At 36.3% G+C, this 20,821-nt stretch overlaps 1 protein-coding gene across 3 annotated transcripts in view; it reads right to left on the bottom strand.

Annotated features, from left to right (window-relative positions):
• The window catches only part of ktn1 (kinectin 1), a 49,239-nt gene that overhangs the window by 6,282 nt on the left and 22,136 nt on the right, over window positions 1-20,821 (bottom strand). For 2 of the 3 annotated variants that reach the window (XM_048191677.1, XM_048191678.1), the window contains exons 13-31: window positions 20,728-20,765; window positions 18,278-18,368; window positions 18,120-18,188; window positions 18,003-18,031; window positions 16,798-16,888; window positions 16,176-16,244; window positions 16,017-16,054; window positions 15,777-15,867; window positions 15,560-15,672; window positions 13,958-14,030; window positions 13,775-13,815; window positions 13,572-13,662; window positions 11,278-11,364; window positions 8,024-8,113; window positions 7,788-7,886; window positions 7,589-7,678; window positions 7,343-7,435; window positions 3,153-3,221; window positions 2,930-3,013 (exon numbers count right to left, since the gene is read on the bottom strand). In XM_048191677.1, coding sequence (XP_048047634.1) covers window positions 2,930-3,013; window positions 3,153-3,221; window positions 7,343-7,435; window positions 7,589-7,678; window positions 7,788-7,886; window positions 8,024-8,113; window positions 11,278-11,364; window positions 13,572-13,662; window positions 13,775-13,815; window positions 13,958-14,030; window positions 15,560-15,672; window positions 15,777-15,867; window positions 16,017-16,054; window positions 16,176-16,244; window positions 16,798-16,888; window positions 18,003-18,031; window positions 18,120-18,188; window positions 18,278-18,368; window positions 20,728-20,765 — 1,446 coding nt within the window. The remainder of the gene's footprint in view (window positions 1-2,929; window positions 3,014-3,152; window positions 3,222-7,342; window positions 7,436-7,588; window positions 7,679-7,787; window positions 7,887-8,023; window positions 8,114-11,277; window positions 11,365-13,571; window positions 13,663-13,774; window positions 13,816-13,957; window positions 14,031-15,559; window positions 15,673-15,776; window positions 15,868-16,016; window positions 16,055-16,175; window positions 16,245-16,797; window positions 16,889-18,002; window positions 18,032-18,119; window positions 18,189-18,277; window positions 18,369-20,727; window positions 20,766-20,821) is intronic. The other variant, XM_048191679.1, reaches the window with a different exon arrangement.

Here is a 20,821-nt window from a genome sequence, read left to right as displayed (position 1 = left end):
GGTTTTGGAGGATGGTGTCTGGATTTGAGGAAATGAGGGACTTCCTATGTCATTTCCAACATGTTTATGGAAATTCACAACTTCTAACGTTCTACTGAACACTGAACAGGCAGGTTTGGTGAACGCGCTACAGGTCTATGCTATGGATTTACGAGATCTACACAAGTAGGACATGTTCCTGGAGAAACATCCAGGGGAGGTTAACGTGACATTACACCTGGAGGGGCGTACTAGGTTTTCCTCCTTTGCCTGCCAGTTATTTTAACAGGTCTAGTACTGATGTACTAGATGTACTAGACAGTGATATTTAAAGACCAAACTCAGTATACTCCTTAGGGCAGTGGTGTCCAAACCTGCTCCAAGAGGGCCAATGACCTGCAGAGTTAGCTCCAACTTGCCTCAACACACCTGCTTGGAAATTTCTAGTATGCCTAGTAAGACATTGATTAGCTGGTTCAGGTGTGTTTAACAGGAGTTGGAGCTGAGCTCTACAGGACAGTGGTCCTTCAGGACCAGCATTGGACAGGGGACACCCATGTCTTGGGGTGTGTTCAAACTTGTAGTTCAGTTTTCTTGGTTCTTTTGGTCTGGACCAAAACAGAAAATTATATTTAGCCCTGGTTCACATAACACCAAACCTAAAGATACGAAACAAAAAACAGCTTTTATGATGTATATTTGGCTCACAATGGAGTCTAAAATTGGAAAAGTGGCCAAAACAACGGCAGAAATTGCTCCGTTGCGCACAAATGAAAATCTGCAAGGAGACGCCTGTACAAAACTGGTGTGCTTGAGCAATCTGTCCTCTTTAGGGTCGCATCTTGAGACATCACATCCCATTTTTGGTTCATTTAGATGTCTTTGGTCCATGTTACGTTCATATTTCAGTCGAACCGCACCAGAGTTCGCTAGGAAGCAGACTGAAACCTTTTCAAGGGTCTCGATCTGCTTGTTTGATGTGGACCAAGGTTTAAATGGCAGCGTTCACACTTTGCAGGTTTGGTTCGACTAAAACAAACTCTGGTGCATATGTGCTCCATATGTGTGGTTCATTTGATTAAGTGTGAACACTGCTATCCGAAACCTGGTGTGCACCAAACAAGTGGAGCAAGACCGCTGAAAAGATGGGCCTTGGTCCGCATACAAATGAACTCTGTTGCGGTTCACCTGAAATATTGATGCAACCTGGACCAAAGACATATAAACGAACCAAAAACAGGACGTAATGTCACAAGATGCGACCCTAAAAAGGACAGAATGCTGAAACATACCTTTTTGTTCTCATCATAGGAGCTACGTTGACCATTACAGTTCAGTACAGCATTGTTTTAGATGTTAAAGGTCCCGTTTTTCGTGTTTTTTTTTAAGCTTTGATTGTGTTTATAGTGTGCAATATAACATGTGTTCATGTTTCGCGTGTAAAAAAACACAGTATTTTTCACATAATTTACTTATCTGTATACCGCTGTTTCCACTGTCATAAAAACGGGCTAATGACTTCCTTGTTCTATGAAGTCCCTCCTTCAGAAATACGTAACGAGTTCTGATTGTGCCAGCGGTTCCTGTGTTGTGATTCGACAGCAGCTTAGCGCTCCTTGCCCGGAAAGGTCACGCCTCTTACCATAACGTGGAGATGCATGCGCTCAGTGTTATTGTAAACATGTCTTTAATTTTACCCTATCAATTTGAGCCGGAATCAGACCCGGTGATTGGACTGCGGGATGAAAATAACAGCGTTTCGATGACATGGCGACAAACACACTCTACAAACGCAACTCTTGTGTATTCCTGTGGGCGGAGGTTAGTCAAAAAACTGTTTTAGTGACGTCATTAAAGAAGGAAGTAGAGGGATGTAGTCCAAACTGGCCGTTCGATGTAGGCGACTTCTGTTAAATAAAATATCTCGCTTGGCATTAAACTTTGAGCTTTAAAATTTTACAGATTTTATTTATACTCTAACAACAACATTACACACTAACTAAAGTTTGAAACATGGGATCACGAAGAACGGGACCTTTAAGTTTCGTGCAACAAAAGTTTTTTTTTTTTTTTTTGGTATCTTCAGGTTCATTCTTAAAAATGACAGTGTGAACGCTAAGCGAACCAGGACTAAATGTATTTTCTTTTTTTGGTCCAGACCAAAAGAACCAAGAGGACTGAACTACAAATGTGAACACACCCTTAAATGAACAGGGCAATCGCACCAGAGTATGTTTTGCTTGCTTGGCTGTATAGTATGCATCACCAATAAGTTGTATATTGAATTTGGTCTTTTAAAATTAAATCAATCAGGTGCTATATATGAATCGCAAGTACCCAAACATTTTAGTTTGTTCACATATCTTATAAATAAATACTTGTAGCTTGAAACGGATGGAAAATTTGCAGGCCTGTGCCACAGTTCTATGGATGTTTTATCCTCCAGGTCTCCACGCCAGTCATGTGACTGAAAACTATGAATTGATTACCAGAGAAAAGAATTTTGACTCCCTTACAATGGAAGTAAATGTGGCAATGTTAAAAAGCCCTCTACTTCAAAAGGAGGAACAAGTTGAAATGTCTTTCTCTGGTAATCGATAGTGTGCCATAAATGCAGAGAGCTTAACTTGTATTGAACCCGGAACATTCCTTTAAGACAGTTCTATCTTCAGTCCAAACAATAAAAGATTTCTACAAAGAGTATTGGGAAGATCATGTGAAGTATGTCATAAAATCATTTATCACTGATAGTTGTAAAAAAAGTTTGAACTGAGGATAGATAAGACGCCAACCCTGAAAGCTATAAACAGATTTTAGTTTAGCTGCTAAAACCCAACATGTTAGACATTTAAAAACGACACAACCACAAGCAACAAACTAAAACATAAAAGAACGAGAGACATTGCTTTATTGCATATAAGCATGCAATAAAGCTTTTGATTTGTCTTACCTCTCGGACCTCTGACACATAGATGGCGCTCTCACGCTCCGCTCTCTCCAGTTCAGCCTCGAGGTGCTGTTTGTCTCTTCTTAGCTACAATATATACATTGCAAAGCAGTATTCAAATGCATATTCTTCAGCTTAGAACTATTTTGTTTTTCAAATTTAAGGTGTCAATTGTATTGTGTTGCAGAGCTGATAAAGAGCAGGATCAAACTGAAAGCAAACTCACACTCTCCACATCTCCATCTGTGCTCAGTCTGTCCACTTCCTGTTCCAGTGCAATTACCCTCTGAGTCATCTAAACAAGACGGCATCAGTTTTTTTATTTTGCAGTGTAACTAGGCGATTCTCACAAAAACACTAGATCAGAAGCTCCAGAAGCACACAAACAAAAAATTGTATTTTGACTATTATTTTCATGATAATTACGCACATTTTCACTCCAAATTGGTATTACTATTATGTCTGGATAATGTTTTTTTTTTGGTTATATTTACTATTTACTTTATAATACAAATTTTTATATTATAATACCCCCTGTTCTGTCAAAAAAATACTAGAAAAAGCAGTATTCTCACAACTATGTTGCTTTTTAGAAAGAAATGGTATCTGCGAGGATTTCCAGTCAGGATTTAGACCACATTATAATACTGAGACTGCTCTCATTAGAGTTACTAATTATTTGCTCTTATTGTCTGATCATGGTTGTATTTCTCAATTAGTGTTACTGGATCTTAGTGCACATATGATACTATTGAACACAACATTCTTTTGAATAGACTCGAAAATTACATTGGCATGGTTCAAATCATACTTATCTGACCAGTATCAATTTGTATCTGTAAATGAAGAGGTGTCATATCGATCAAGTTCAGTATAGAGAACCACAAGGCTCAGTACTAGGACCGTTGCTTTTCACCCTGTACATGCTACCCATATCATTAGGAAGAATGGTGCTCGTTTTCACTGTTATGCTGATGATACTAAGCTCTAAATTTCTTCGCGCCAAGACGAAACATTTCAATTCACAAAATTAACAGAATGCAGAGTTCATAAAAAAAAAAATTTGGATAACTAGTAATTTCCTACTACTTAATTCTGGGGAAAAAAAGAGGTTTTAATTATTGAACCAAAAACCTCCACACGCAACAACCTAAAATACTGTCTAACACTTGATGGCTCCTCTGTCAAGTCTTCGTCATCAGTTAGGAACCTGGGTGTGCTCTTTGATACTAATCTTTCAATTAAAAGCCACATTTCTAGCATCTATAAACTGCATTTTCCATCTTAAAAATATATCTACATTATGACATATGCTCTCAATGACAAATGCAGAAAAGTTAGTTCATGCGTTCATGACCTCAAGGCTAGATTACTGCTTTACTGGGTGGTTGCCCTGCATGCTTAATAAACAAACTCCAGCTGGTCCAAAATGCAGCAGCTAGAGTTCTTAATAGAACCAGGAAGTATGACCATATTAGCCCGGTTCTGTCAACACTGCATTGGCTCCCTATTAAACATCACATACATTTTAAAATCTTGCTAATTACTTACAAAGCACTAAATGGCTTAGCTCCTCAATACTTGAGCGAGCTCTTAACACATAGTCTCAGCTATTGCAATCTCAAAATTCTAAATCAACTGCAGGCAGTACATCCTTTTCCTAATTAGCACCCAAACTCTGGAACAGGCTTCCTAATTTTGTTCTGTCAGTTTAAATCTAGACTAAAAACACATCTGTTTAGCCTGGCATACACATTACCCCATTTCTATGTGTTAATAGATAGTTAGGCTGCATAAATTAGGCTAACCGGAACCAGGAACACTTCCCATAACACCCGATGTACTAGTTACATCGTAAGAAGAATGGCATCTACGCTAATATTAGTCTCTCTGTTTATCCCCAGGTTACCGTAGTCAGCCGTATCCTGTCTGTATCCAGATCAGACAGTGGATCTGCACCTAGAAACGACCACAATGCATCCCTGAATGTCTGCAGAGATCCTGTCAACTAGACAATCCCCTGTGAAGGCCTCATCGACACAGATCCTCAGCAAAGACCACAAGAACCAGACAAGTCTTCCGCACAGACCTATGACCAGCTTCGTCTCCATACTGGCATGATGAATCCGATCTTCAAGCAAAAGGAACTGGATGAAATATTTGAATGCTACCGATCCACAGTCTGATTTCTGGATTGTGATGCAGCCTGAATCAATCACACCGTGTTCGTTCATTGGCCAGAGGAGAACTGGCCCCCCGCCTGAGCCTGGTTTCTCCCAATGTTTTTCTCCATTGTCACCTGATTGAGTTTGGGTTCCTTGCCACTGTCGCCTATGGCTTGCTTAGTTAGGAACACTTAATATTCAACAATATTATTATTAATATATTATTAAATAAACTAACTTAATTGATGATCTTTACAACAGAATTGAATCAACAATGAACTGACACTAAACACTGAACTATAGGGAGTGCAGAATTATTAGGCAAGTTGATTTTCTGATCATATTTTTTTCCCAAGCACATTTTACCAATTCCAATCCACATCAATCTTAATAACTACTATTAATATTGTTTTTATCATTTATAAGTGATATATAATTGTTCTGAAGGCTAAAGAAAAATGCCTTATATTCAGGTGTGCAGAATTTGAAACAGGCAAAATGAGCCAAAAAAGAGATTTAACTCAGTAAAAGTAAAAATTATTAAATACTCATGAGAAGGACGCAATACTAATGCAATACTAAAATTGCAAAGTTAAAGCTACCAAGGGACAGCAAAATGCTCATTGGGTCAGCGGGGTCAACAAAAACAGGTGGAAAAGAAAAGACACGTAACTGCAAAATAATTAAGTTATGACTCAGGAACCCTGTCTCCACAAAGAACTGCAACCTAGGGTCTCCAGGCAATTCAGGATGTTTTATAAACAAAAAATGACCCGCACTTTAAGAATTGTTATAAAATACATGCGGTTAAGGCCTTAACCGACAGCTTGAGAGTGACTTGAAGGACACACCACATCTTGATGGAAGAATTTATCTTCCAGATCAATTTTGGAATATTTTTAGATCTCTGCAGACAGACATGGTAAGAGATGGACTAAATATCAAACACCTACTGCCAATTCTGGACAAACAGTGTACAAGAGGATGTGGTGCTGGTCCATCAGGAGTCTTCTGTGGAAGTATTAAAACTCAGTATTTTATAACACTTCAGCTTGTGATTCTTAAAAGGTCATTTTTTAGGATTCTTTAGTTAAGTCTCTGTCCAATTATTGCATTTGGTCTGGAAAATGGTGGCGCTGGAATAAAGGGTTCCTGATGGTTTCATACTTCACCTTAATTCTTAATTATTTTGAGTTAACATGTGTCTTTTCTTTTCCACCTGTTTTTGTATGACCCCGTCCTAGCATTTTGCTGTCCCTTGGTCATGCTTTAACTTTGCAATTTCTAGTATTGCATTAGTATTGCGTCCTTCTCATGAGTATTTAATAATTTTTTGACTTTTCAGTCTGAGTTAAATCTCTTTTTTGGCTCATTTTGCCTGTAAAAGAAAACAATAATTCTGCACACCTGAATATAAGGCATTTTTCATTTCAGCCTTCATGAACAATTATATATCACTTATAAATGATTAAAAACAATATTAATAGTAGTTATTAAGATTGATGTGGATTGGAATTGGTAAAATGTGCCAGAAAATCAACTTGCCTAATAATTCTGCACTCCCTGTATAATAATTTTCATCACTGTAAAGTTGCAGTATAGTGTAAAGCGCTAAATAAATTAAGGTGACTTGACAAAGGTAGGGTAGGCAATTTGTTTTATAAACACTTTTTGTTATAGCGGTTAAAACTCTTCACATCTTGATGGCCTTTTAAATATTAAAACATGTACATATCTCTTCTGTGGAAGTCTCAGTTCCCCCTGAACTAAAACAACATGCGTTTACGCCATGTCGTAACTGTAATTATGGCAACCCGTGATGTTCACATTCTCAAACTTGGATTTATGCATTTCTGTCAACACTATCAATGCCAAAATGAATCTGCAGCAGTCAGGTGGTACAAGTAAGAGCTCTGTAAATTGTTCACATTCATTATTGTAATGTTATGTGCTTTGAGAGGTATTTTAACGCCATGTCTCATCTCATGATGCGTGTTTATGTCTTTTGGAGGAGGTGTGGCTTTGGAGAGCGCTCTGAAAGGAAAGTGGGATCTTAAGCTTTCAAAACTAGCTTGCTATTGCCAACCTCTCCAAAATTGCCTACCCTACATTTAATTGGACTGAACTACTGCCAGAGGAAATGTTTACACCACTAGAGTTGCAAGACTTAATTATTAAACCTGACTATTAATTGTCTAAGGATTGGTGTAGATATTAGGAAAGCCGATGTAGTGTGTTTATCTTCACAAACCTCTTTGTGATCAGCCTGTGACTGCTCCAACTTCTCCCTCCAGCGTGTCTCCTCCTGCTCCACACTGCTCTGTAACCTCTGCAGGATCCCTTCCTGTGCACCCAACACCAACAAAACCCTCAATAACAACCACTGTACAACCCTCAGCCCACACATAGTCTAAGTTCACTGTGCTGCTAACATACGGTCAGGTGTCACCCATTTTAGCTTTTAAAATTGCAGACAGATGCCATAAACACAACTCACCGTCTCTGCTAGCACTTTCTTGTATGTCTCACAATCTTTCTGTAAGACTTTCTGGGCCTCCTCAGCCTCCTTCAACTTTTCTGCTAAAGCCTGTCCAGAAAACAAACCAATATCAAGTGCTTAAAATATTTATACACCCATTTGAGTCATGAATTGCTGGAAATGGCTCATTAGACATTATTTTACAATGCATCTATACCTGGGAGTCTCCAGCCCCTGAGGCAGGGACAGAGGACACCTCTCCAGCCGAGCTCTCTCTCATGGACGTCTCAAACTTCTGCAGCCACTGCTGGTGGTTCTGCACAATCAGAATGTAAACATACATTAGAGGATTCTGCAGTCATACCGTGTGCATACCGTTTTTTGACTAACAGTGATGATAATATCTGTAAAAGAGATTTTTGCTTTGCACGTGTGTGTACGGTGTTAGGGCACCTGGTCGGTGGGCAGTGGCACGTGCGGCAGGAGTCTGTGCAGCAATGCTCTGCATTCCGCCTCCATTGACTCCAGCACCGTCTGATGCTCCTGTTCAAAAACACAGACCAAACACTCAATCAATCAAACTGCTTAAAACATGATCTAATTACATTTCACAGTTCAAGTCACTCCATAATCCACACCACTACTGTGCCTAGATCAGTATAAAACAAGTGGTGCTCCCCACCAATCAGTGAGATTAAAAAAATAAATTAAAAAAAACCTGTGCTTTTAGCAAATTTACACACTCCTAATATAAGCCATTAACTCAAATGTAACCATTTTCGCATATATACACATACAAATGATACCGTTTTGTCCTGGATAACATCCAACACCAATCCCAGATTAAATGAAGTTATATCTTGTTGGTCGGTGAATTTTAAAATCAATGTAAACAAATGGGGGAAGAAGAAGAAGAAGAAGAAGAAAACGCAACAGTTGTCGTCAAATGTCTTGGTGTATACAGACATTTTTCACCACAACACTTTCTAAACCTCTATTCTCATGAACACATACAAATATGACAAATAGGAATAAGACAATTTAAAGGGATAGTTCACCCAATAATGAAAATTTGGTGTTTATCTGCTTACCCCCAGGACATCCAAGATGTAGGTGACTTTGTTTCTTCAGCAGAACACAAATGATGATTTTTAACTCCAACCGTTGCCGTCTGTCAGTCTTATAATGTGGGTCAATGAGAACTTCTTTTATAAGAGTAAATAAAACTTGCTTAGACAAATCCAAATTAAACCCTGCGGCTCGTGACGACACATTGATGTCCTGAGACACGAAACGATCGGTTTGTGCGAGAAACTGAACAGTATTTATATTTACCTCTAAAACACCACTATGTCCAACTGCGTTCAGCACTCGGTTAGTGAGGTCTTATCGCGCTCTGACAACGGCAGTGATGTCTTGCGCATATACTTCAATGAGTGCTAGACATTACTGCCGTTGTCAGAGCGCGATCAGACCTCACTAAGCGAGTGCTGAACGCAGTTGGACATAGTGGTGTTTTAGAGGTAAAAAATTATATAAATACTGTTCGGTTTTCTCGCACAAACCGATCGTTTCGTGTCTTAGGACATCAATGTGTCGTCACGAGCCGCAGGGTTTAATTTGGATTTGTCTAAGCAAGTTTTATTTATTTTTTTTATAAAAGAAGTTCCCATTGACCCACATTATTTGACTGACAGATGGCAACGGTTGGAGTTAAAAATCATCATTTGTGTTCTACTGAAGAAACAAAGTCACCTACATCTTGGATGCGCTGGGGGTAAGCAGATAAACATCAAATTTTCAATTTTGGGTGAACTATCCCTTTAAGACTATTTAAGACAGTTGTAAATCACTAAACGTACAACAAAACATTTATATTTCACCTAGACGTTTCCTAAGGAAACAAACAACTATTAGCCTTTAAAGTCATATTATGTGTTGCATTTCAAAAGAGATGGGATATTCTGAAAACATACTGAAATTTACTGGTCTTTATAATATTTATAGTCAAGAAAAACAGTTTATAGGTGTAGCTTAGCCCCCACAAAAAAGAAAGAAAATTCTGTCATCTTGTACTCGCCCTCATGTTATTCGTTCTTTGCTGAACACAAAAGATATGATATGAATACTGTTGGTAACCAAACAATTTTGGCAACCACTGGCTATTCTGTCATCATTTGCTAACCTTCTTGTCGTTCCCAACCTTTATGACTTCTTTTCTTTTGTGGAACAAAACATTTTTTGAGAAATGTCTTTTTTTCTCTTTTTTTGTCCATACAATGGAATTCAGTGGTTGCAAAAACTGTTTGGTTACCAACAGTCTTCAAAATATCTTCTTTTGTGTTCAGTGAAGAACTATCAATTTGAGAACATAAGTAGGAAACTACATCCATGGAAACTGTTTGGATTGCGATTGGTTAGCTTTACGTACCAGAATGGATCCAGATCGAATACAATTTTTCCTAAAACAATGCCTACCAAGCAATCACATTTTGATTAAATATAAGAAAAACAAACAAATTGCCTATTTTAAAATAATATGCACTGATTATTATTTCACAATAAGATCTCTAACGTGCATTAGCAAAAGAAAAAGTGTCAATTTTGATTTCAGGTTGGCTTTAAATGCCAAATAATAAACCACTTTTGTATTTTTTGGAATGTAATTAACAGAACTGAAGAGATCCACAGAAGAGCATGAAAAAAAAAACAGAAATCAAATGCTGAGTTTGTACAGCAGGTGCAGGCCTGGGATTCATACAGCTGTAGACGACTAAGAGCAGATGTCGACAAACCGGACAGTACATGCTGTCCACTTGACTAGTGACAGGAGGCCGAGCCACAGTAGAATTACTCATGATGTAAGCAAGGTTAGTTATAGCCTCAGGACCGTTTATAGAGCCACTGGTTACTCTACGCTGTAACATAGACGTTAACTCAAATGCCTCGCTACATTTAGATGACCGACCAATCCAGTGGAAGGAGACGCCATACTAAAGGGGCAGGAGTTTCTGATTACTGATCGGTCTACACACCTTGAACGAGGAGAGAGAGAGAGATGGTGAGGGCATAAAAGGTGTTGGGAAAGGGAAAACTGGATGGGTGCAACCCAACTAATAGATAAGTCATTTTGTGTGCCTTCGGATTTTCTTCCTGATTTTGCTTTGTCATGATAAATGGTTCTTTGGATAAATTGTGATAAGATATAAATTGGTGCCAAATGAATAGTGGAAATCAGGTGGTGATCAGCATGCTTTGGGGTGGGGGGGGAGATCAAGGTAGGTCAAATGAAAGGATGTCATTAATGAATGATCAAATGAAATATTGGGCATAAAATGATTCCTAATCTAATAAAATAAATAAAAATAGCTGCAGACTCATTTCAGGTGTCTGGTTTAAAACAATTTTATAAAAACACACACACTGGAGAATTTAAAAAACAAACAGCAAGATTCAGCCAAAATTTCTAAGCAAATTTCAAAGCGCATTTGCCATTTGCTCGCAAGATTGAAGCTTTTTATATCTCTCAGCATTCAACAAAGCGCATTAGTAGCATGCAGCTGAGCAGTTCAGAGTTATGAAATGAGTATGCAGCCAGTAATGAGGAAGTTAATTAGGAATGAGAACTTCACTGGTCAATAAATGGCTTATTGGAGATGCTTTGATTTGACTCTAGAGTGAAGTAGTTTGGGAGTTGTGGTGCGAACCTTGGCGCTCTTGGTGAGTTTTCCCTGAAGTATGGTCTCGGTGGCTGACAGCGCCTCCATAGCGCTCCAGTTTTTCTCCCGTAGCTCCTAGTCAGTTTCAGAGAAACACCACTTTCAGTTCAGCCTAAACTCTTGCCAAACAAATGATTGTCCCATTCATTTTGCCATGTATAAAACCTTGTATACAGTCCAAGGCCCAACCAAGGCACTTCCATGTACCATTGTTTTACATAGACATTGAAGGTTCACAAAATTATTTCTAGGCTAGTAACAGCCTCACCATTGTGAAGGGTTTATGAATGTTCATAAACAGTTTAAATTCCCTAACAGAGACCAAAATCATCCTGTAATACAAGAATTACAAGAAGAAAAAAAAAGGGAAAATGAAAATGAAGAATGTTCAACTAAAATGCGGTGGAAAATGCAGGATATTTAAACTGATAACATCATATCAAATGTAAAAATAAAAAATAAAAAAAGAGAAATAATAATAATAATAATAATAATAATAATCTTCCTAAACCAGTAGTTCTCAACCTTTTTGACTCAATGGCCCCCCATTGTCCACAACAATATTCGAAGGCCCCATGACTTTTCCAGCTGATTTACTGGATAAGGATTTTTCTCAATTTCTATTTGAAATATTTGAGATAAAATGCACAACCAAGAAAATGTATATTCATAAAATATATAAAATGCCTATGAGGCATTTTATTTTAATTTATCTTAATTTCTCCAAACTCAATTTAAATATTGTTTATTTTTATCCCTATGTTTTTATTGTATTGTCCTGTTGTCTATTGGGTGGATGCATGTTTTTCTTTGTTTGTTGCCACTGACTGCAAAACCATTTGCTCCTCGGGGATCTAATAAAGTGTTGAAGTTGAGGATTTTATTAAAGGTGCCCTAGATTATGTTTTTAAAAGATGTAATATAAGTCTAAGGTGTCCCCTGAATGTGTCTGTGAAGTTTCAGATCAAAATACCCCATAGATTTTTTTTTAATTAATTTTTTTAACTGCCTATTTTGGGGCATCATTATAAACACGCCGATTTTATGCTGCGGCCCCTTTAAATCCCGTGGTCCACGCCCACAGAGCTCACGCTTGCCTTGAACAGTGCCTTAAAGTTTACACAGCTAATATAACCCTCAAAATGGATCTTTACAAAGTGTTCGTCATGCATGCGGCATGCATGCGTCGGATTATGTGAGTATTGTATACTGTTATATTGTTTACTTCTGATTCTGAATGAGTTTGATAGTGCTCTGTGGCTAACGGCTAATGCTACACTGTTGGAGAGATTTATAAAGAATGAAGTTGTTTTATGCATTATACAGACTGCAAGTGTTTAAAAATGAAAATAGCGACGGCTCTCTTGTCTCCGTGAATACAGTAATAACCGATGGTAACTTTAACCACATTTAACAGTACATTAGCAACATGCTAACGAATTATTTAGAAAGACAGTTTACAAATATCACTAAAAATATCATGTTATCATGGATCATGTCAGTTATTATTGCTCCATCTGCCATTTTTCGCTATTGTCCTTGCTTGCTTACCTAGTCTGATGATTTGGTTGTGCACATCCAGATGTTAATACTGGCTGCCCTTGTCTAATGCCTTTTATAATGTTGGAAACGTGGGCTGGCATATGCAAATATTGGGGGCGTACACCCCGACTGTTACGTAACAGTCAGTGTTATGTTGAGATTCGCCTGTTCTTCGGAGGTCTTTTAAACAAATGAGATTTACATAAGAAGGAGGAAACAATGGAGTTTGTGACTCACTGTATGTCATTTCCATGTACTGAACTCTTGTTATTCAACTATGCCAAGGTAAATTCAATTTTTCATTCGAGGGCACCTTTAATTTACATAACTTTTATACTGGTGTGGATGTAGCATCACAAAAGCAAAAGTTTCCAATTGAGGAATACCCTATTAGCAGATCAATTTTTTTCTTTAACAAAAAGTGTCTGACAATGTGGGGACAATGTATCAAGATAAAGTGAGTAGTATTCAGCTTGTCACACAATCATAAAATGGCTGTCTCCATGAAGGGGGACCACACCTATGTAGAATAGAACAGCTTTTTTTTTTTTTTTAGGTCACTGACATTACAAGTCTCAAAGGTTCAGGGATGCACTGTATCTGGTCAATATACTATGGAGCTGCCATTCAAATTAAAGTCACCTGCTTTACATACTCAATAGCATGTGCAATAGGCAAGAAAAGCTAAAGCTCTTCAACAGGAGCTGCATAGCAAAAAGACTCAACCTTGCTCAACTTACGTTGTTCTTCTTACGATGAAGCTCCACCGATTCCCTCAACTCAAGCAGTTCTTCCTGAAGTTCAGATAGCCGCGTGTCCTTCTCTGCCAGCCTGAGGACAGACACAGAACAGAATGTGTGTATTATGATGATAAGCCTTTATTATACTGGAATATGTTTGAGATTATCAACATATATCGTAACTAAAAGAATGTGACTCTTACGCTGTTAATAATTCCTGGCTGGGAGCTGCTGAAACGGTTTGCTTTGGGATAAAGAGATGCAAATGATTATATTAAATGCAAAGTGAATATCACAATGCCAGCAAATTTACTTGGAGTAAATCTAATGTTTCATATTAATAGCTGTTTCTGTGGCATCTGTTATGAATTTCTCAGCACTCTCACCTGTTGCTGTTGCATTTCCTTCTCCTCCAATTCTCTCTGCAGTCTCTCAACATCCTGCTCCTTGGCCGTCAACCTATTATACAAACATGCATTATTGATCTGTAAAATTCATTGTTTCAAACACTGAAATCAGTGTTATATCCAGTGATTACAACATACTCAAAATAATTCAACACAGATTTTGGCTGGGAAGCTCTAAAAGACTCTTGTACAATAATATGGAGTCAATTTGGCCAAAACATTACAGACAAAATATGTTTCTGTAAAAAAAACAAACTATTATTGGCATGACAATTTCAGCCAAAGGTTTTGTAAATGTTATATGCTCAAATATAGTTTTAAATTGTTTTCACTGTTTTTAATATATTTTTTTGTTTCAGGAACTGACTAATGGAACTGAACTTGATAACTTTGGGAAGTCTCTACTAGGGATATGGCCTAAAATATAATCCATTTTTTTCTGCATCTTTCGATATTAAAATGGATCATGATATTCATTTCATATCATTAATAGGGAAGATAATGCATTCCACATATTTTTTAAACACTGAGAATGAATTTAAACTTGTTTGTTTACAAGCAAACGCCACAGAATAAACTACCTTTTAAATAAGGGTCCCATGAAATCTAGTATTTTTATTTTTTTTCCCCCAAATTACTTTACGTTTTATTATTCCTTGACTCTGTTTTAATACAAATGTATCATTAATAATTGTCTAATGAAATAATTTTACAAAACTTAATGTAATGTAATTATATATATGAAAATGCAATGTTTTGTTATAAATTATTTTAAAATGTCATAAAAAAAAAAAAAAAAAAAAAAAAATATATATATATATATATATATATATATATATATATATATATATATATATATATATATATATATATATATATATATATATATATATATATATATATATATTTTTTTTTTTTTTTTTTAATATTTAAAAAAAAGGAATATATATATTATCTATATTTCTTTTTTTAATATTTATTGAATATCTTCTTTAATATCTTCTTTTTTTTAAATGACATTTTAAAATAATTTATAACAAAGCATTGCATTTTCATTTTTGTCAAATAAAGTGCTGCACAACAGAACTTATGTACTGTACTTTCCTTTTTGATTTCAAAATAGTTCAGTTTTGCCCTCAATTTGACTTCAGGGCAGGACCTAGTAAATCATTTAAAGTCAACATGAAACCCGACTGCTCTTGGGATAGTTTAGAACACATTTTATTAATGTAAATGGAATGTACATTGGTTTGGTTTTGGCGTACTAGATCTGCTGCTAGTGCTATGGTTGCTGCTGCTGCTGCAGAGCAAGTACGCTAAAGTACGCAAAGTTAGTGAATTCATTTGGATGCATTGCGGTTATAAAAGGTAAGTGGTTATGAACACGTAATTTTGATTGGCTGTGAACATTATGCTGAAGCAGATAAGAGTGTGAATAGATTTTCATGGCTGAAAACAAGAAAGCAAGTATTTTTGGCTAAAATCAAGGAAAAACAAGTACTTTTAAAAAAGATGTTATTTGATTTTTCCATCTGGAATTGACTGACAAGTCAAAGGGTACATGAGAGGAGAGACACATACTGTGCATGAAGCTCCTGAAGTTTAGCGTTCAAGTCTGAGTTTGACTCCTGAGTTTCTCTGCTCCTCAGCTGAGTGAGTTCAGCGTTTAGAGCCTCAACCTGCTGTTGTAGATCCTGTGGACAAAATATGAATCAGTCTTTAACCCATCATACAAATGGATGAAACAGACCGCAGCAATGAAACATCTAGATGAACAGAACAAACAGCACACACTTACCTCCACTGCCTTCTTTCTCTCTGATTCTTTGTCCATTGCTGACTGCAAACTTCCCTCGACTGATCGAATTTTTTCATCCTTCTCTTGAATCCTGATCACAAACAGGAAGTTGAAATACTCGATCAATCAAGAAATAGGAACATTATAGAGGCAGAAGCTAAGTTCATGTTCTCAAACAATAACAACTGGCATTCTAAAACTACACAAACCATAATCTCTAATTGTGACTATGTAACTTACTTTTGCTGTAGCTCTTCTAGTGCCTTTTCTGACTTTGTCTGGAAAAATGTGATGGTAAGAATCAGGAAGAATGTGAGTGGGCAGCTTTGGCAGGCATTTAACACAATACAACATTCTTCTCCACATATAATGTCTGTGTGTGTTAGTGGCACTTGCTACCTGTTCTGTGGACTGTTTCTGTACTGCTTCCAACTGTTGTTTCAAACCTTCATATTCATTTCTGATCACCTGTTAAAAAAAAAAAAAACATTAAAAGATACATTCAATTAAACAAATTTAAATAGATAATTTAACTACTGTTAAAAGTGCAGTGGGCGGGATCACACAGACTAAAACAAAAACAGACATTCCAAATTTAACTTCAAAGTAGAATAACTGGCTGTAGCACTGTTTATCAGAGAAAGTAGCATGTACTTAGCATGTATACTACGTTTCTGCATGCATATTATGGTATTTTTTTATGCTTTAGTGCAGTCCAAAAAAATAAAAATAAAAAATGATATAAGGCACTTTTACATAAGAATTCATGATGCTTTAGCTAGTTTACAAACAATATGGCCCAGTTTCACAGACAGGGTTTAGCCTAAGCCAGGATTAGCACTAGTTCAATTAGGGTGTTTAAGTAGCTTTTATAAACGTTCACTAAAATGCTCAAACATGCATTTTAGTCTGGGACTAGCTTAAGCCTCGCCTTTGAAACCGGGGGTATATTTTATAAATATATATATAAAACTATATAAATTATGAACTAAAATAAATATAAAACTATTTTCTTGTTCACCTTTAGTTCCTCTTCCTTATTGGCCATCTGAATGAGACTGGACTCTAGCAAAGTCTCCACCGTTTTAATCTTCTCATCACGTTGCTGAAGGCTAAAGACACATAATACGTCAACACATTAATTTTCTTTAATAATCTTAAATAAACAATATGCATTACAGCTTAAATGGAGAAGGAATTTATATTTTAGCCCATTCTCCACACAAAGCAGAGTTGAGAGTGGTTGTGAATTAAAAAAAATCGGTTAAATTACAAACTTTACATGTGTTAGTTAGAAACGCAAAATAAACATATCAGCTCTGAATTATACTTTATTTAATTATGAATCTCCTTTTCACTTCACAAGTGTGTCTAAACTAAAATCCATGACGTGGATTTTCATATGCTAATTTTCATATTGCATCCTACTTTATGTCTTTTAGTTTAGATACAGTTGTAGTAACACACAAACTATTAAACCAAAGTAATCATCAAAATTGACTGGTTATTACTATTCACCAGTCAGAGTTTTTCTTGCCAGCAATCCAAATGTTAAACCTCTATTATAATATAGCACTTTTCTTGGATTAAAACAGACTTTTTTTTTTTTTTGAGATCTCAAAATGTATAGTTTGTGTTGTAAATGCGTGTTTAAAATGCTGTAAATCAATGTAATTTAGGGCTGCACAAGGATTAATCGCGATTAATCGTTTGCAAAATAAAAGTCTGTTACGTAATATATGTGTGTGTTCTGTGTATAATAATTATGTATATACATATAAAAATATATAAATATGTATATTTATTTATACATGTATATATTTCTTAAATTTATACATGTATGTGCATGTATTTATATATACATAATTATTATACACAGAACACACACATATATTACGTAAAAACACAGACTTTTATTTTGCAAAGATTAATCGCGATTAATCCTTGTGCAGCCCTAATGTAATTTATTACTTTTTTTAGACAAAATATTTGAATAGTATTGATACTGATTTTTAATATTGGTCATAAAACATAGGTAATATATAAAACTATTGTTCACTTTTTGGGTTTCATTTATTAATTTTTTTGGCTAGACATTTTTAGAATTGGCCATAACATGAAAATAACTGGGTTACCCGGTATTGGTCAGAATTTTAATATCAGTGCAGCACCAGTTTGTTCACAATATTATTCATATTTCTAACCATTTCTTATCAATGCACTCACCTCTGCTGAAGTTGATCCACAGATACAGCCTAGGGAAAGAGAAGACATGACAGTGGTGTGCGTTAATGTTTACATGTATCATTGGATTAGTGGAAAGAAAAGCAACTGAATTCTAACCTGCTCAGAAATCTGTGCCTGCAGATTCTGGAGGTCTGCCTTCAACGTCTGATTCTCATTGTGCATAGCCTGCAGAGTGCAGAGAGAGCCACGTGTTTATTACACAGCTGAAATCAAACTTCAGTTCAACCAACTGAAACGACGGCGGTGACACTTGCCTGCATGTTGGTCTCCCTGCTGGCGCCGCTGCTCCTCTCAGCATTGAGAGAATCTTCTAGGCTCTTTCTCTGTAGCTCTTTTTCAGCCAGCCTAATGAGAGACACATGCAAGATAATGTATAATGAGGTTTAAGACAGCTGACCGCCTTTAACTGCGTGCCAACCATGTGAGGCATGATAAAGCGGCAAGTGATAAATCCATTCTATGTTAGGACTAAGGCTGAAAGCAGGTCTTATTGGTCCAAATACCACTCCACATAGCTGTATATTAAACAGGGTTCCCACTCTTTCATGAACACCAGATTCAAGGACTTTTTAAAGCACCGTTTATTTTACATCAAGCACCTATCAAATTCACATCACATATGGAGCGTCATGAAAGACCTCTTACAATTCTTAACATTTTAATCCTAGTATTGCATTTGCATCCATTTTAACCCGGAAGAGGTACAGAATCATTTGTACATTCATTTTGGAAATAAATTAAAATCATTTGCAGCTTTCTTATCCCTAATGTTAGCAATTATTCCATACTAGTTTTGGTTTTCATTTTTTTCTGAATCATTACTTGAGTAAAAAACATTATAATATAGAGAGAATATTATAAAAATACATTTTGCAATTGAGTGAAAAAAAAGTATTATATGGATCGTAATTGTGGCTTAAAGTCAGAATATATACAATACATTATAGATATAAGCTTGCAATTCTGAGAAAAAAAAAAATCAGAATTGCAATTTATATCTCACAATTCTGACTTTATAAGACACAATGGTGGCTTTATAATCATGCAATTTTGACTTTTTAAAGGGTTAGTTCACTCAAAAATGAAAATTTTGTCATTTATTCACCTTCAAGTTGTTCCAAACCTGTTTGAATTTCATTATTCTGCTGAACACAAAGAAAGATATTTGGAAGAATGTCAATAACCAAAAAGATCTCGCCCCCCATGGACTACCATAGTAATTATTTTTCCTACTATGGTAGTCAATGGGGGGCGATATCTGTTTGGTTCCAAAACAATATTCCAAAACTAGGACTAAGAGGGGCGTGTTATAATTTTCACAAAATGTATTTCAAATCTAATTCAAGCACTTTCAAGGACCAATATTTGTTTTCAAGTACTTTCCAGGCCTTGAATTCATGTGTCTAAAATCCAAGTATTTTCAAGGCATGTGGGAACCCTGATTAAATATCAAATACTGTATAGTATCAAACTGTGGTTTTAAAGGTGCCCTAGATTATGTTTTTAAAAGATGTAATATAAGTCTAAGGTGTCCCCTGAATGTGTCTGTGAAGTTTCAGATCAAAATACCCCATAGATTTTTTTAAATTAATTTTTTTAACTGCCTATTTTGGGGCATCATTATAAACGCGCCGATTTTATGCTGCGGCCCCTTTAAATCTCGTGCTCTCCGCCCACAGAGCTCGAGCTTGCCTTAAACAGTGCCTTAAAGTTTACACAGCTAATATAACCCTCAAAATGGATCTTTACAAAGTGTTCGTCATGCATGCGTCGGATTATGTGAGTATTGTATACTGTTATATTGTTTACTTCTGATTTTGAATGAGTTTGATAGTGCTCCGTGCTTAACGGGTAATGCTACACTGTTGGAGAGATTTATAAAGAATGAAGTTGTGTTTATGCATTATACAGACTGCAAGTGTTTAAAAATGAAAATAGCGACGGCTCTTGTCTCCGTGAATACAGTAAGAAACGATGGTAACTTTAACCACATTTAACAGTACATTAGCAACATGCTAATGAAACATTTAGAAAGACAGTTTACAAATATCACTAAAAATATCATGTTATCATGGATCATGTCAGTTATTATTGCTCCATCTGCCATTTTTCGCTATTGTCCTTGCTTGCTTACCTAGTCTGACTAGAGTAAGAGTTAGAGTAAATATATAAGCTATAAACTGTGTGCGTACACTGCTTTTTTTTTTTTTTTTTTTAAATGGCGGGTACCAGTGTTGCGTGTGCGTTCGGCCAATCAACATACACTTATGTCAGTGGTAGTTCCTATAGTGCTGGTTTAGACCCTACTCTGAATTACGAGCAAATTTATTTCCCCCAAAAGGAGATCCTAGATCTAAAATCGTTCCTAGTTCCTGCAGTGCGAACACGGGAAAATCCAGGCACTTCTGCCAATAAGTTATAGGAACTATGAAAAGGTTCCTCCGGTGCGAAAGCCCCTAATGGGGCCCATAAACTTTTTGGTTAACTATATTCTTCAAAATATCTCCTTTTGTGTTCAGCAGAAGAAATAAATTAATCAGGTTTGGAGCAACTTGAGGGTGAGTAAATCACAGAATTTTCATTTTTGGGTGAACTATCACTTTAATATGGGTGGTAAAATATATATGAACCGCTTATATGTGCAGTGTAAAACAGGCCTCTGTGCGAAACTATAACACAAGTAAGCTTTGAGGTGATCACTTACAGTTTTTGAAGCTCATCGAAATGTGAGACTGTCGTAGCCTAAAAGAAAAAAGAAAGGACTCAAAAATTAATGTCCACCAACAAGCAGAGACAGA

Source organism: Megalobrama amblycephala, linkage group LG5, assembly GCF_018812025.1.
Source record: "Megalobrama amblycephala isolate DHTTF-2021 linkage group LG5, ASM1881202v1, whole genome shotgun sequence".
In the NCBI taxonomy this organism is placed as follows: domain Eukaryota; kingdom Metazoa; phylum Chordata; class Actinopteri; order Cypriniformes; family Xenocyprididae; genus Megalobrama; species Megalobrama amblycephala.
Note: the sequence above shows the minus strand (reverse complement) of the source record. Positions and strands in the feature narration are given on the sequence as shown.